The sequence below is a fragment of the Crocuta crocuta genome, unplaced genomic scaffold (genome assembly GCF_008692635.1).
Source record: "Crocuta crocuta isolate KB4526 unplaced genomic scaffold, BGI_CrCroc_1.0 scaffold25, whole genome shotgun sequence".
NCBI lineage: Eukaryota > Metazoa > Chordata > Mammalia > Carnivora > Hyaenidae > Crocuta > Crocuta crocuta.
In genome coordinates this window covers 3,446,158-3,463,762 of record NW_027532015.1, presented here as the reverse complement: position 1 = coordinate 3,463,762, position 17,605 = coordinate 3,446,158, and the positions used below count along the sequence as shown (strand labels likewise).

General features: G+C 37.0%; 1 protein-coding gene across 2 annotated transcripts in view; it reads left to right on the top strand.

Annotated features, from left to right (window-relative positions):
* The window catches only part of TAB2 (TGF-beta activated kinase 1 (MAP3K7) binding protein 2), a 61,031-nt gene that overhangs the window by 41,051 nt on the left and 2,375 nt on the right, over nt 1–17,605 (top strand). For both annotated transcript variants that reach the window (XM_077776025.1, XM_077776026.1), the window contains exons 4-6: nt 7,916–8,076; nt 8,292–8,385; nt 9,688–9,768. In XM_077776025.1, coding sequence (XP_077632151.1) covers nt 7,916–8,076; nt 8,292–8,385; nt 9,688–9,768 — 336 coding nt within the window. The remainder of the gene's footprint in view (nt 1–7,915; nt 8,077–8,291; nt 8,386–9,687; nt 9,769–17,605) is intronic.

Sequence of the window (17,605 nt, the reverse complement as noted above, 5' to 3'; positions counted from 1 at the left end):
AATTGTTGTCATTATTTTACATGTAATAGATATTTATCAAGCACCTTTAACATTTAGTACCAGATGCCAGGTGGTACAAAAAAAATCAGTTTTTACCCTCAAGGAGCTTGAGGTTTAGTTGAGAGATGTAGTTGATATAATTTTATACATTTATATATGTTATATAATATATGTATATTATATACATAGACACAATTATGTGTCTAGTTGTAGTGTTTCTTTTAGATCATCCTTATTCCACATTCAGCGAATCCTGTTGAAAGGCTCATTTCTCCCTTCAGTTCTGGAAATCCCCTCCTGAGTCCCAGTTTTTCCATTGTGTCTTTCTAGAACTTCTCTTATTCAGCTATTCAACATCCTAGACCAGCCTTCTAGTTCTCACAGTCCTGTCCTCAGATATTCTATCTCCTTATCTTTCCTACTCTATAATTCAGGAGATTTCCTTAATTTTTGTTCCAACCCATGTAGGAAGTTTTCATTTCAGCAGTGATGTTCCTAATGTCTAAGAGCTAGTTCTCGAATTCCTTTTTAATAGCAGACTGCTGTTTTATGGGTACATGGATGTCTCAAATCTCTTAATGATGGTAATTAGAATTTAAGTTTTCGTCTGGCTCCTAAATTATCTCTGCTTCATCAGTGTTTAGTCTTTCTTTTTGTTAATATAGATCTTCCACAAGTCACATCTTCCTGAAATGTATGGTGATCCATGACTGTTGGTTCATATTTAAAATTTTTTTTAGTGTTTATGTATTCCTAGAGAGAGAGAGAGAGAAAGAGAAAGAGAGAGCTCAAGTAGGGGAGGCCAGAGAGAGGGAGACACAGAATCTGAAGCAGGCTCCACGCTCTGAGCTGTCAGCACAGAGCCCTGATTCAGGGCTTGAACTCATGGACCATGAGATCATGACCTGAGCCAAAGTCGAACGCTTAACCTACTGAGCCACCCAGGTGCCCCAATTCATATTTAAGAATGAAGGACTGAGAAGACCCAAGTGGAAACCTCTGTGAGAACAAGAGACTTGGCACTTGGGAGACTTGCTTTGTGATGAGTAAGTGAGGAGCCAGCTGCTAAGGAGAGAACACTCTACCATCATGGTCTAGCATTGTTTGTATATGGGGATCAGCTTGAGAAATCTGTGTTGGGGGAGCCTTGAGAATAGACATGCAACTGCCTTGCCCCACAGGATAGGGTAAGGTCAGCTGTTCCATAAACAGATAGCCGATTAATTCTGGCCCACTCCTTAACTTCTGCCTCCTCTGGTCACCTGCATTCTTCGGGCTGGAGCCCCAGTTGGTCTCTGCAGTGCAAATGAGCTGCTGCTTTATCAGAGATTGTCGCTTTCCCCACCCTCCTTCGTTATTAGTCTGCTATTCCATCTGCTTTCAGTCTTCCAGAAATTTGTTGAAATCTCTAGTCCATTAATAGCCTTTTTCCCCTGGTTTATTGTTGTTGGATACTACGGTTTTATTCCTCTGTCATGATCTTGGGGTTTCAGGAGGTGGAAAATTCTATAAATCCAATGTTTAGTCATCTTTAAATGGAAGTCCTGGCTAATATAATTGACTCTTCATAGTTTGTCTTTTTAAGTCCATATTAGTCTATATGTAGATGAATGACAGCAATGGAGAGTTTTTCCTTTAGCTTACCCGTCGAGGTCTGTGTAACAGATCACCCCTCCTCCCATATAAGTACATATTACTAGATAACACCCAAATCATTCTTATGTGCAGTTGATATGATTTTGTTTGTAACACTTTCTTCACATGTCAAAACAAAGAAACAAAACCCAAAAACCAGTCTCAGGAATTTCTCAAATCCCTTTTCAAAGTCATGTGACAGAGGTGAAATTTTGTAGCCTCACCCCATGACCGCAGCCCAATATTGTAAGCCTGCCTGACTCTCTTTCTAAGCTAATTCCCTTCTTTTGGACTCCAGAAGTATAATTGTCATGTTTCTTGCTCTGTAGTTAACACCCACCATTTTTTCATTTGGTGAAGCCTGATCAGAGTAAAAGTGTCTATAAATAAAAACTGTAATGACTTTTCTTCATTATGAGTCTAATAAGGGTTCTTAATGATACATACCGTGTAATGGTTTATATGGTGAAGGTTAAAATTGCAGACAGACCACAACTAGAGATAAAGAGTTTATTACCTTTAGCTGAATTTTCATAGTGATTCATCTCGACACCCCTATTTTTTTTGTCATTCATCTTTCTCAGATTTCTATCTAAAAATCCCAAGCTACAAATGAAAGTGAACTGGACACCTAGAAACCAAGGCACTGAGAAGACTTGCTAAGAAACAGAGGGTCGTATATCTTTCCTGCTATCTTCAGAGCACTTTTTATCTTGTTTATAATTAACAGACATACTTAAGAGATCCTGAATAGTCTATAAACTACATTTGTCATTTCTAAGTAATATAGTCATTATAACTCTGCTCTGAGATTTTGTTTTCACTGGAAAGAAATCTCTCAAACAAAATTTGAGATCCTGGATTCACAATATTTTACTTTAGGGCTTCAGTCCAGTCATAGGTGTATCCTGACATTTTTCCCAAAGGCAGGCCTTCTTCAGCCATTGCAAAACCTCCGTTCTTTCTCAGTTCCCAAGGTTGTAAATAATATTTTTCTATTGTAGAAACGTTCTGAAGAATTTACTCTTTAACTTCAAAATATGCCCACAACCTTCAGTGACAGTGGCTCCTCCATTTTTCCTGAATCTTTTTTGAATCAGATTTCTGCCTTGTTAAAGGATCTCTGCTACCAATATTCGCCTTCTGTGTAGCTCTCAGCTCTGTGGTATACTTTCCTCTTTTGGTAGAAACATTAAAAATAATTGGGGATTACTAATAGAAAGAATTACCGGGAAGAGTGTTCAGCCCCTGTCCTAGAATGTATGTTTTGAGATGCATTGGTTGGAAAATAAATTGGAAACAGAAATAAAGTTGGACGTTACCTTCCCTCTCCCACACTTTTATCCCTAAGTAAAGAACCCTCTCTCTATGCCATATTTTACCCTAACATCCATTTTTTCTGCAATTTTCCCTACTACACTCACTCTGTTTCAATTATGTATTTGCTTGCTATGTCACTTTCAAAACTCCCTAGTGGCCTTCAAGATTGTATCTGGTTTTCAGCAGTTTGACTACGATATGTCTCTTTTTTGTTTAAATACTGCTTGGAGATCTCTGGGCTTCTTTGACCTGTGATTGATTGTGTTTCATTAATAAATTGGAAGATATTTGCCCATTGTCTCCTTAAATATTTCTTCTGCCTTGTTTTTCTCTTCTCCTATACATGATTCCATGTGTATTAGACTATTTGATATTTGTTCTTTTTTTCTACTTTTTTCCCTCTTGTTTGGGCAATTTCTGTCTTCCAGGTTAATTTGATTCTTCTGTATCCAGTATACTGATAAGTCTGTTGAAGGACTTGTTTATCTCTGATACCATATTTAATTTCCAGCATTTGACTCTTCTTTTTTTTTTTTTTTTTTTGTAATTTCCATTTCTCAGATTATTTGTTGGTTCTTGCCCATTTGATAGCCATCTTTTGAACTAGATTTTTTTTAATCATAGTTATTTTTAAAATCCCTGTCAGGTGGTTCTAGCCTCTGGATCATCTATTAGTATGGTTCTATCGATTGCTTTATCTCTTGGTGAGAAGTTGGATTTTTCTCTTGCTTTTCTGTGTGTCTCATAATTTTTTGTTGAATGCCAGTACTGTGTGTAAAAAAACAGAAGAGACTGAGATAAGTAGTATTTGCACCCAGAAATGAGAACAGCTCTTTTTTTTTTTTCTTTGCAGGTTATTAGTGTGAGGGTTTGAGTCCATTCAGTCAGTCCCAGAGCTGGGCTTGGAGTAGTTGTTAATCTTTAGTGTACCACCACGTTCAAATATCTCCAGCAATTGGCTGCTCTTACTTTGTGTCTCTTAGAGTAGGACCCGAAGTGCAAAATATTTATTTTACGTTAGTCCTTTTACTTCTGACCTTTCTGTGCTATGATGGGTCCTCATGTACTCGGACTTCCTAATATGGTCAACAGATCTCCACATGATCTGATAAAGGGCCAGAGAGTAAACTCTGTGTGATTTTGCAAGCCATGCAGTTTGTCGCAGCTCTTCAGCCCTGCTTCATAACACAGTAACAGCCATAGACAATAAGTAAACAAGTGAGCATAGCTGTTTTCCAGTAAAACTTTTTTCACAGAACCAGCAGTGGGCCATATTTGTCCTATGGCCATAGTTTGTTGACCACTCATTGAGAGCCTTATCACAGTACGCCATCGCCACCACCACCACCACCACCACCATAACCACCACCACCCCGCGGTCTCTCCTACCTCTGTAATGTAAGCTCCGCAAGGGCAGGGACTTTTGCCTGTTCATTGATTTGACGAGTAGGCTCTCAATATAATAAAAGAATGGGTGAGTGAATTATACTTGAAGCGTGTTTCTTAGGAACAGCATATAGCTGAATTTTAAAAATCTAGTGTGCTGATCTCGTATCTAAACAAATACATTTAATTAAATTGCAGTTGTGATTACTGATATATATGGGATTATTCTTGTCTTTTTTTTTTGTTTTCTATTCCTTTCCCTTTTTTTCCTCCTTTCCTGCCATCCAAGTTCAATCAAATTTTCATTCTCCTTTTGTTCAGCCTTTTTATTTAGAAGCTGCATTCTATTTAGCTTTCTCTAGTGATCCCTAAATATTTAGTGTGTGTGTGTTTAAGTAGGCTCCATGCCCACCCTGGCACTCAAGCTCACGCCCCAAGTTCCAGAGTCACGTGCTTTACCAACCGAGCCAGCCAGGTGCCCCTAAGAGGTAGATTTGGTTTAGCAACATTTGAGAGTATTCTTCCTAAATACTTTGAAGACCTTAGAATGCTTCTCTGGGCTTCATATTTCCAATTTCTTGTTATTTTTTAATGTTTTAGTTTTACTTTGTTTTAGTTTATGCCACCCTACGCACTGCCATGGTCTTTCCCCCTTTTTTTAGAGTTAGAACTTTAGATATATTTATCTATTCTTTCCTTTTGTATTAATTTCTCTCTTATCAAAAAACATCATTAGTAGTTCTTTCAGCAGCAGCTTGTGGTTGGTGAATTCCCCCAAACTTTACTTGAAAATGTTTATTCATCCATGCGCTGATATTTTAATTAGATGATCAAATTATGCTATTATGTTTGAGAATCTGTTATTTCTCTTCTTTAGTTTTGGAGGTTTTTACAGCAAGCATCTCTTCAAATTTTGCCTGTCCTGTCTCCGTTTTCTCCTTCAGAAACTCCTTTTTTGATTTATGTGAGATTTTTTTGCACCCCTTTTTCATGTTCTCTGTCACTTTACCTCTGTGTGTTCTGGGTAATAATCTTAGATTTATCTCCAGGTCACTAGCTATGTCTTTGACTATATACAGCCTACTGTTTAATCTGTTTGACTTTTCCATTTCAGTGACTCTTTTTTATTTCTAGAGGTTGTTGATGGTACTTTTCCAAATCTGCCTCTTCTTTTATTCATAGTATCTTTTGCTGTATTTTTACTTACTCTGTTATCACTGTAGTCATCTTCGGCTTTTATATAGCTTCTTTCAGACTGTTACATAATCTTTAAGTCTGCGGGGCTCCTTCTAGGCCATTGATTCTCACGGGAGATCATTTTCTTGTTTGGTCAGACTTGTCTTTTGAAAGCTTCTGCTTATTGAAAGGGTGTTTCCTTCGGGGACCCCATGGCGCTAGCTTCCCGGCGGTGGGAGCCGCTTGTCCACCCGCTGCCCTTGCCTCTGCCGGCCACTCCCAGCACATCACTGGCCTGGGGCTAGCTGTCAGCAGTGTTTCTCATCCTGAGGTTCTCTCTCCGCCCTTACAAGACAAGTTTTGACCACTCAGATGTGTTGTAACTTGGGCTTCAGTTTCTCAAGAAATCTCTACTCATCCCTGCTTCAAAAATAATACTGAAGAATATCGCAGACATAACTTGTTTTATAATTTCCGCATAAACATAAGCCATAATTTGGTCATTAGAGAATATTGAAGGATTTAATCATTAGAGAGAAAATTTTCATTAAACTTAAGAAAAGCTACTTTTAGGGGCGCCTGGGTGGCTCAGTCAGTTAAGTGTCCGACTTCGGCTCAGGTCACGATCACACAGTTCATGGAATCGAACCCCGCGTCGGGCTCTGTGCTGACTGCCAGCTCAGAGCCTGGAGCCTGTTTCAGATTCTGTGTCTCCCTCTCTCTCTGACCCTCCCCTGCTCACACTGTCTCTCTCTCAGAAATAAACAAAACATTAAAAAAAAAGAAAAACTACTTTTAAGTAAAATAATCACTAATTTTAACAAATTTCTAATTAATACCACTTGAGACACGTTGCTGGCAGGTGGTTACAGTGTAGGAAACATGTTATTCCTCATTTATTTCCCTTCGCCCGGACCCTCATTCTGACTGCAGTGCTGCCTCTATCCTTTCTTCTCTTTAGGTCCCGCTCACTAACAGCCAACATCCTCTTCTTCTCTTAGGAAAGTAAACCCTAACGTAGAGTTCTGCCTGACAGAACAAGCTTGATAGGTAGGGATGTATCAAAGACACAGCGAGTTTTCAGCCAGAAACGTGTGTACCTCCAAGAACACCTCCCTGCATGTATAGGATATATATTAAAATGGAAGAAAGGTTAACAGGGTTTGCATGTTTATCAGAATCAGCCATTCTTTTTAAAACTTGAAACATAATGCCCTAGTATTTATTTCTTCCAATAAATAAGAGGAAAATTATAGAGGGAAGCGTCTCTGGATTATAATAACAGTGTCAGATTTTGTTGGGAAAAATTACCTACTATTTAAAGTTAATTTTGAAGTCCTTGAGCCTAACCACCTCTCCCACTCCACACCCTAATTCTGGTTCTAGAATACAGTACTCGATTGGCCTGAATATATCTTAATATGCCCTAGCCTTTTCCTTATTTTTTAGATTCATAGAAATTGGTGTTTAAAAAATTAAATAAAGAAATCTGAGTTTAGTTGAAGATGACTGTTTAGCATTAATCTAATCTGTTTAATCTACTTGACTTTTTCATTCTAATAACTTTTTCATTTTTAAAGATTGTTACCTGTTTTCTCCTGGTAGAATCATCCCAAATTGCCTTTTTATAGAAGTAGTTACAGGTGTCTTCACTTCCAACCCAGTACCCTAAAAAACAAGGCCCACATGTCCAAGGATTGATCACAAGAACATACACTAATTTGTTGGCTTCATAAGGTTTCCCAAGCAGCTTATCATTCGTGCTACAAGCTTGACTGAATAGTTTCTTTCTTTAAAAATCCTAGGAAAATATTTTCACAAAATATAAGTGATTTCTTTAAAATGGTATCATTTTTACTTTGTGATTTGAACAGTTTAATATTAGCACTTAACAATTTCATGTTAATATTCATGTGGGTTGAAATCAGTCTTATTTGTTGCATTCATCAAAATGGACTTGGCTTAGCCCACCACATTCCCTTCACATCAGAATACCTTGTCCGTAGTCTCAGGCTTCTTGGAGTAGGTCTTACACCTTCAGAGGTTCAGATGTGAATTAAGTAACGGTGAGTAGATTAATTGACTAGACTGGAGCCTTTATTGACGTAATGGGCTAAAAATGCTGTCTTTAGCCATAAAGCGGGTTTAGCCAAACCCTTTTTGAAATAATTTTTAAGTAAGTGGCAACATTTGTCTGCTTAAATAATTAAAGTCATTTTCAAGTTAAAATTTAAAAAATTTTAAATGTTCAAACTCACAATATTTTGTTTTAGTGTGTCTTTGGGATTCTTGGCATATTCTTGATTGCCACAGAAATACTCATTTGTTTTCCCAAAGCTGCTTCAAGGTTAATTGATGAAAGCGGGTGGGTCCTCATGTTTGCTAATATGTGTTGCAGCTCTGTTGGTACACCAGAAGGCCAGAATGGAACGACTTCAAAGAGAACTTGAGATTCAAAAGAAAAAGCTGGATAAACTAAAATCTGAGGTCAATGAAATGGAAAATAATCTAACTCGAAGGCGCCTGAAAAGATCAAATTCCATATCCCAAATACCTTCAGTAAGTCTTTCTATAGTTCTTAATGACCTTTGTGCTTGGGAACATGAGAATAGGCAGTCTGTCAAAAGTATAAAAGGTTGATCTAGTTTTCTAGAAATGCTCTTATTAATTCATACTTGTTTCTTTGCCTTTACCTTCCCCTGCCAAACTGCTCTTTCTTAACTAATGATAAGACAATCCAATGCAGATCCTTCTCACACGGAATTATTTTTCAGCTCGAAGAAATGCAGCAGTTGAGAAGTTGTAATAGACAACTCCAGATTGACATTGACTGCTTAACCAAAGAAATTGATCTTTTTCAAGCCCGAGGTAAAGTTCAGTGCATACTCAACTGAAATTCATTGTATTAATTTATCAACTCTTTTCCTGTGGCTGAAAACAAACTTCTCAGTTAATAATCTTATTGTCTCAGATTTGACTTAGGAGCCAGATAGTGGTAAAAGAACTATTGGGCTTTTCTTCCTTATTCTTCCCACTCCCACTCCAAAAGAAATTATGTATTTGGCTTAGGAGTAACTTGATAAAATTCATATTATTCAAACCCACTTTAGTCTTGTGTTAAGGGAAGACAATAATTAGTATGTCTGGCTGTGTTGTCAAAAGTATTACTGTTATGTATAAGTAGAATCTATAATATTTATAATATTATTTAAATTAAAATACAGGTACTCCTATGTCTCTTTCCTATTTCTATTTTTTCCTTTTACCTCTCAAGAATCATGCTTTTAAAAAATGTAATTAAAAGGCATCCCCACCATAATGGTACTACCTTAATTAATAAAAGAAAAGGGAGTAAAAGTATGGCCTATACTTTTTTAGAACAGCTTATTATGAAGCTATTAGTGATAAGCAATAATTGCTTATTGTAGTAAAAAAAAACTTGACAGTTTAATTTAGTTCCTTAAACAGCTAAATGGAAATTTTATAACTAATTCTGAAGTTAAGGAAATAATAGAATATATAAAATGGAAAAGATAGAAAAAAGGTAGGAAGCCAACAAAAAAGAAGTCCTTAATTACTTTTTTGAGTGTGTGCCAAAAATCCATCCAACTGAAAGATGATAGTTGTGTTTTCTTTTAAAATGTTAATAAGTCATGTTTGAAACGTTCATAAAAAAATGCCATAGTTTAAAGAGAGAAAAAGGAATTTAGTGCTGGTCTAGCAACTATAGTTTTTGAACTTGTTCCTTTTATTTAACATCTGAACCATTATATTATATTAATGTAAGGTTTTAATTTGGACCCAAGCTTTTTATCTGGTTGCTTAAGACCATGTTTGATCATTTGAAATTATATTTTAAATTGTTAAATTTTAAGTTATTTTAACTTGTCACATAGAGTAGTGGTCTGCTTCTATTGCTGTTTTACAGTTTAATATGACTCCCTGACCCATTTACCACTGAGGCCTCTGTTGTGAGCGCTGTGTTATACCTACCTCAGCTGCTTTGACATCCTTACATGTAATTTGAGATTAGAGGTGCAAAATAAGTGGAAAACATTTCTTCTATTTATACTCTGATCTTTTTTAGAAAGAAAACATTTGCTTTTTAAAAAATAAAATTAAGTATTTTGAGCTATAAACATTGATATATTTACTTTTTATATATTTCAGGACCACATTTTAATCCCAGCGCTATTCATAACTTTTATGACAATATTGGATTTGTAGGTCCCGTGCCACCAAAACCCAAAGGTTAGTGTCTCCATCACAGTGTACGAAACCATTGCATCTTGAAAAGCAAGATTTTAGAAAATTTTGTTTTTAGCAACCTTCCACTCTAGAAGTGCTTCAAACTTTGGCATTCGTGGAGGAATTCATCAGAAAGGTAGCTGCTTATTTTCACTTACATGCTGGGGATGGGAAAGGATGCAAAAGTGTTATGTACTTAGCTCTTTAAAAGCAATATGCACGTCCTTAGGATTCGTTATATACTCCTAAAGTAGCAAGTCTTGGCAAAAGAAATCATCAGGTGCAAAAATTTGTACTCTTTAAAATTTTAGATAAATGATGAGGGAAACACCTTAGAGAAGTTTACTTTTCATGAGTATTCAGTTTATGCATAATTCTGTATAATCAAATACTCTAAATTCCAAATGAATGATTTTTGAAAACTCTGGGGCATCTGGGCGTCTCAGTCAGTTAAGCATCTGACTCCTGATCTCAGCTTAGGTCTTGATCTCAGGGTTATGAGTTCATGCCCTACATTGGGCTCTGCGCTGCATGTGAAGCCTAATTTTAAAAAGTTACTACCTATTATCATTTTACATCATTGATAATCAGACTGTATACACACTACACTAAGATGTCAAAATAGGTGTGTGGATTTTTTTACTCTAGGAATTAAAAGAGAAATGAGAACAAGAATGAATAGGTATGTTACTAGCTCTTTGATTTGTTAGATTTTTCACATTCACACTGAGTGGAGTTCTCTCTGCTCCCTCATTTCTATTTAAACATAATTTGAGATTTGAGTAGGCCTACTTGTATCTTTTTTTTTTTTTAATTTCAGTGTTTCTGAACATAGTTGGAATGCAATGAACTATTATTACAGAGGAGCAAAAGTAAAACTTAGGGCATTTGTCACAGTAAGCAGTGGTTAAAATACTGGAATCTATTTGGATGTTAATTAAATAGAGTAAAGAAAACAGTAGCATATTCTAAATAAGCAAAGTGAGTATTTCAGAATCTGAATGAATTGCTTTAATATAATCTTTCGCTCTTTCAAAAAGTAGAATTGTTCTTATAAATAGATTCCTGTTTTACTTCAGCGTAATCCAGTACTTGTGTATTGAGGGTAGGAGGGAGTATAGATGGGAAGTAGACAGACAGGAGATGAAGTAAGATCGGTTGTGACAATTGTTAAAGCAGGATAAGTACATGAGGGTTTATTTTACTGTTCTCTCTACTACTGTATATGTTTGAAATTTTTCATAATAAAAAGTAAGGAAAGGTAGAACAGTAGAAAGCACAGGATGGAGAGCCTTTCCTTAAATTTGTAACATGTCAAGAGAAGGGATCCAGGACGGTGCCATAGCAAGACCCTGAACATGATCACCTCTTCCCACAAACACATCAAATCCACACCTCCGTATGTATAGAACAGTTCCATCTGAAGGAGAACTGGGGGCCTCATTGAATAACTTCTGCACAACAAAGGATAAAAGGAACACATAGAGATTGGAAAGAGAGATGGAGACACAGGAACCGTGGGGAACCCCCACACACACTACAAGCTGCACTGGGGAGAGAGCACTGAGGATCCCTCACACAGATTTGCCCACCCTGGCCCCAGGTGGGGTGGGGTGGGGGAGAAGCTGTGGTTTAAATGGCAGCTGGAATGTAAATGAAGAAAACCCATTTACCAAACCTAAGGCATCCACCAATGGTGAGGGAACTGCTGGAACTCTCAGGGTCAGAAGCACAGGCAAGCACTGTGTTTGCCATCTCCCAGCGCTACGATAGCACACGTGGGAGCAGAGTTGTGCCACTATAACCAGCCTGCCCCCTCGGCAAGACCTGGGCCACTTCCTGCACCAGTTCCAGCCGTCCTTCCACCATAGCCCTGTGCGCCTATGCCTGCCTGACCTGCAGCCATCCGACCAAGATGCCCCGATGCAGTGCACACTGGAACCGCCCCAGCCTGCACCCGCTCCAGCCCCAGCCAGCCTACCAGGGCACCTTTGCGTGGAGTGCTCCAGGGCTCCACTCAGGCCTGCCGCAGGCCCCAGCCAGCCAGCCAGGGCCGCTGGGCACACTGTCTTTACAGGGACATTCCTACACAGGGCCACTCCTTCAAGACTGGAAGGCATAGCTCTTTTGCCTAATGCATAGAACTAAACACAGAAAGTCAAACAAAATGAAACAGAGGAATGTGCTCCAAACAAACAAACAAAAAAGGATAGAACTACAGAAAAGGAACTGAATGAAACAGGGATAAACAGTCTACTTAATAAAGAATTCAAAGTATGGTCATTATGATGCTCACTGAACTTGAGAGAAGAGTTGGATGAGTTCAGTGAGAACTTCAACAAAGAGATATAAAATATAAAAAGAATCAGAGTTGAAGAATATAATTACTGAAAAGAAAAATATACTAGAGGGAATTAGCAGATTAGAGGATGCAAAAGAATGGATAGACCATCTGGAGTCAGGGTAATGGAGGGCACCCAAACTAAAAAGCAGAAGGAAAAAAAAGAATGTTTTAAAAAAGAGGATAGCTTAAGAGACTTCTGGGACATCAAGAATAGTAACATTCAGGGACACCTGGGTGTTTCAGTCAGTTAAGCATCTGACTTCAGCTCAGGTCATGATCTCACGGTTTGTGCGTTTATGCACCGCATCACTCTGCTGATAGCCTGGAGCCTGGTTCAGATTCTGTGTCTCCCTCTCTGTCTGCCCCTCCCCTGCTCATTCTCGTTCTCTCTGTCTCTCTCAAAAATAAATAAGCGTTAAAAAATTAATTTAAAAAATTAGTAGCATTCATATTATAAGACATCCCAAAAGGAGGAGAGAGAAAGGAACAGAAAACTTATTTGAAGAAATAATAGTTGAAAACTTTTCTAACCTGGGGACAGAAACAAACATCCAGATTCAGGAAACACAGAAAGTCCCAAACAAGATAAACCCAAAGAGGTCCACACCAAGGCACACAATTAAAATGTCCAAGATTAAAGATAATCTTTTTTTTTTAATTTTTTTTTTATGTTTTATTTATTTCTAGCAGAGAGAGAGAGAGAGACAGCGTGAGCAGGGGAGGGTCAGAGAGAGAGGGAGTCACAGACTGAAACAGGCTCCAGGCTCCGAGCTGGCAGTCCGCACAGAGCCCGACGCGGGGCTCGAACCCACGAACCGCGAGATCATGACCTAAGCGAAAGTCAGACGCTTAACCGACTAAGCCACCCAGGCGCCCCTAAAGATAGATAATCTTAAAAGCAGTTAAGAGAATAAAAATTAATTGTATTTAGGGAGAAAACTCCATGAGACTGTTGGCTGATTTTTCAGCAGAAACTTTGCAGCCACAAGGGAGTGGCATGATACAGTCAAAGTCCTGAAAGGACAAAACCTATAACCAAGAATACCACTCAGCAAGATTATCATTTAGAATTGGAGAGAGAGTTTCCCAGACAAAAGTTAAGAGTTCACCACCACTAATCCAGCCTCATAAGAAATGTTAAAGGGACTTCTTTAAGCAAAAAAGAAAAGACCATAACTAGAAATAAGAAAATAATGAAATGAAAAAATTTCCTAGGTTAAAGCAAACTTATGGTAAAGATAGTTGATCAGTCACTTATAAAGCCTAGTATGCAGGCTAAAAGACAAAAGTAGCAAAATCAATTATATCTAAAGAAAATTAGTTAAAGGACTCACAAAATTAAAAGATAGGAAGTATGACATCTGCATAAAACATAGAGGAGGGAATAAAAACATAGTGCTTTTAGAATGTGCTCAAAGTTAAGCAGTCATCAACTTAATATAGACTGCTGAATACTTAGGATGTTACATATGGACTTCATGGTAACCACAAACCAAAAACCAGTAATAGATAGACAAAAATAAAGAGACAGGAATCCAAGCATAACACTAAAGAAAGTCATCAACACATAGGAAAAAAACAAGAGAAGAAAGGAACAGAGAAGAACTACAAAAACAACCAGAAAACAACAAAATGGCAAAGAAGTACATACCTATGCATAATTACTTTAAATGTAAATGGTCTAAAACCTCCAATCAAAAGAGATAGGGTGACTGGATAGGTAGAATAATAGGGCCCTGGTATATGCTCTATACAAGAGACTCACTTCAGACCTAACGACACTGAGAGGAATGGGAAAAGATATGCTGTGCAAATAGAAGCAAACAGACAAACTGGGGTAACAATACTTATGTCATACAAAGTAGACTTTTTGTTAACTTTGTTTGTTTTTGAGAAAGAGAGACAGAATGTGAGTTGGGGAGTGGCAGAGAGAGAGGGAGACAAAGAATCCGAAGCAGGCTCCAGGCTCTGAGCTGTCAGCACAGAACCCGACGCTGGGCTTGAACTTCCAGACCACAAGATAATGACCTGAGTCAGAGCCAGATGCTTAACCGACTGAGCCACCCAGGTGCCCCCAGACAAAGTAGACTTTAAAATGAAGACTATAATGAGACAAAAAAGGACATTATATAATAATAAAAAGATCAACAAAAGGATATTACAATTATAAATATCTATGCCCCCAACAATAGAGCACCTAAATATGTGAAACAAGTGTTAACTGACATAAAGAGAAATTGATAGTAATACAGTAAGAGTAGGGAACTTTAAAACCACTTAATCAATGGATAGATCTTCCAGTCAGAAAATAAGCAAACAGTGGCTTAGGAGCAATCCATTAAATGACATGGACTTAACAGAAAATTTCATCCAGAAGCAGCAGAGTACATATTTTCAAGTACACATGGGACATTCTCCAAGATAGATCACATGTTATGCCATAAAACAAGTCTCCATAAACTTAAGAGAACTGAAATGTCAAGCATCTTTCCAACCACAGTGTTATAAAACTAGAAGTCATTTACACGGAAAAAATTGGGGGAGAAACAAATATGTGGAAGCTGAACAACATATTAAACAACTAATGCATCAATAAAGAAATCACAGAGGAAGTAAAAAAAAATAGAGACAAAAATGGCAACACAGGTTCAAAATCTCTGGGATGCAGCAAAAGCAGTTCTATGAGGGAAGTTTATAGCAATAGAGACCTACCTCAAGAAACAAGAAAAATCTCAAATAATATAACCTTACACCTAAAGGAACTAGAAGAAGCACAGCAAAGCCCAAAGTTAGTAGAAGGAAATAATAAAAATCAGAGTGGAAATAAAATAGAGTCTAAGAAAAACGATAGAAAAGATCAGTGCAACCAAGTCTAGTTTTTTGAAAACATAAGCAAAATTGATAAGCCTTTAACCAGACACATTAGGAAAAAGAAAGAAGACTCAAATAAAATCAGAAGTGAAGAAAGAAAAATAACAACCAACACCACAGAAATACAAACATAAGAGATTACTAGGAAAAACTATATGCCAACATTTCGACAACCGAGAAGAAATGGATACATTCCTAGAAACAAACATTATTCCAGGACTGAATCAAGAAGAAACTGAAAATCTGAACAGACCAATAACTAGTAATGAAATTGAATCTGGAATCAAAAAACTCAACAAACAAAAGTCCAGGACCAGATGGCTTCACAGGTGAATTTAAACATTTAAATTCCAAATGTTTAAATTAAATTTAAAGAGGTAGTACCTATTCTTCTCAAGCTATTTCAAAAAATTAAAAGGAAGGAAAATTTCCAAGTTTATTCTACAGGGCTGGCATTATGCCTTGATACCAAAACCAGACCAAAAACACTACAAAAAAAAACAAAGAAAATTACAGGCCAGTATCCCAGATAAACATAGATACAAAAATCCTCAACAAAATATTAGCAAACTCCATTCAACAATACACTAAAAGGATCATTCACCGTAATCAAGTGAGATTTATTCCAAGGATGCAAGAATGGTTTAACATCTACAAATCAACCAACATGATATGTACCACTTTAACAAAATAAAGCATAAAAAAACCATATAATCATAATAAATGTGGAAAAAGCATGTGACAGAAGTCAATATCTGTTCATGATAGAAAGTTTGAACTTTCAACATGATAAAAACTTTGAACCCTGGGTGGCTTAAATCAGTTGAGCATTTGACTCTTTATTTTGACTTAGGTCATGATCTCATGGTTCGTGAGATCGAACCCTGAGTCAGGCTCTGTGCTGACAGCACGGAGCCTGCTTGAGATTCTCTCTTTTCCTCTCTCTCTCAGTCTCTCTCCCTCTCTCTCTCTCTCTCTCTCTGTCTCAAACATTTAAAAAACATCAACAAAAGTGGGTTTGGAAGGAATATATCTCAACATAATAAAGGCCATATATGACATACCGCAGCTAACATTATAATCATTGGTGAAAAGCTAAAAGCTTTTCCTCTAAGATCAGGAACAGACAAAGATGTCCACTTTTGCCATTTTTATTCAACATAGTACTGGAAGTCCTAGCTGCATCAATCAGATAAGAAAAGAGGCATCCAAATTGATAAGGAAGGAGTAAAACTGTCACTATTTGCAGATGACATGATACTATATATAGAAAACCCTGAAGATGCCACCAAAAAACTATTAGAACTAATAAATGAATTCAGTAAAGTTGTAGGATACAAAATTAATATGCAGAAATCTGTTGCAGTTCTACATACTAACAACAGTGTAGCAGAAGAGAAATTAAGAAAACCATCCCATTTATAGTTGCGTCAAAGAAAACTAAAATACTTAGGAATAAATTTAACTAAGGAGGAAAAAATACCTATACTCTGAAAACTATAAGACATTAATGAAGGATATTGAAGACAACACAAACAAATGGAAAGATGTACTATGTTCATGAATTGGAAGACTTAATATTATTAAAATGCCTGTACTACCAAAGGAATCTACATTGAGATTCAGTGCAGTCCCTATCAAAATACCAATAGTATTTTTCATAGAACTAGAACAAGTAATTCTAAAATTTGTGTGGAACCTAAAAGACCCCACAGAGCCAAATGAATCTTGAGAAAGACCAAAGCTGGAAGTATCACAATTCCATATTTCAAGATACGGTACTGGCTCAGAAATCGGCACATAGATCAGTGAAACAGAATAGAGAGCCCAGAAATAAACCCACACTTCTATCAATTAATCTACAATAAAGGAGGCAAGAATATAAATGGGGAAAAAACAGTCTCTTCAATAAATCGTGTTGAATATTAGACACCTACATGTGAAAAAAAAAACTGGACCACTTTCTTTCACCACACACACAAATAAACCCAAAATGGATTATAGACCTAAATGTAAGACCTGAAGCCATAGAATTCTTTAAAGAAAACATAGGCAATAATCTCTTGGACATTGGCCTTAGCAGTATTTTTCTAGATGTGTTTCCTCAAGCAAGGGAAACAAAAGCAATTATTGGGACTGCATCGAACTAAAAAGGTTTTGCACAGCAAGAAAATCATCAACAAAACAAATAAGCACCCTCCTGAATGAGAGAAGATATTCGCAAGCAGTATATCTGATAAGGGGTTAGTATCCAAAATATTAAGGACCATACAACTGAACACCAAAAAAAACCCACAAATAATCCCAATTTTAAAATGGACAGAGGAACTGAATAGACATTTTTCCAAATGCTCCAAATCACTAACCATCAGGGAAATGCAAATCAAAACTATAATGAGATGATACCATTCAGAGTGGCTAGTAATCAAAAAGACAAGACTCAGGGCCCAAACTCATGAACCATGAGATCATGACCTGAGCTGAACTTAACTGACTGAGCCGCCCAGGTGCCCAAGAAATTACCTCATCTTTTTATTTTTATATGTTGTTCAAGGCTTACATTCTTAGCAGATAAAGGACATTTAACAAAAATGTCTATTCCTGGGAGAAAACAGAAATATAAAT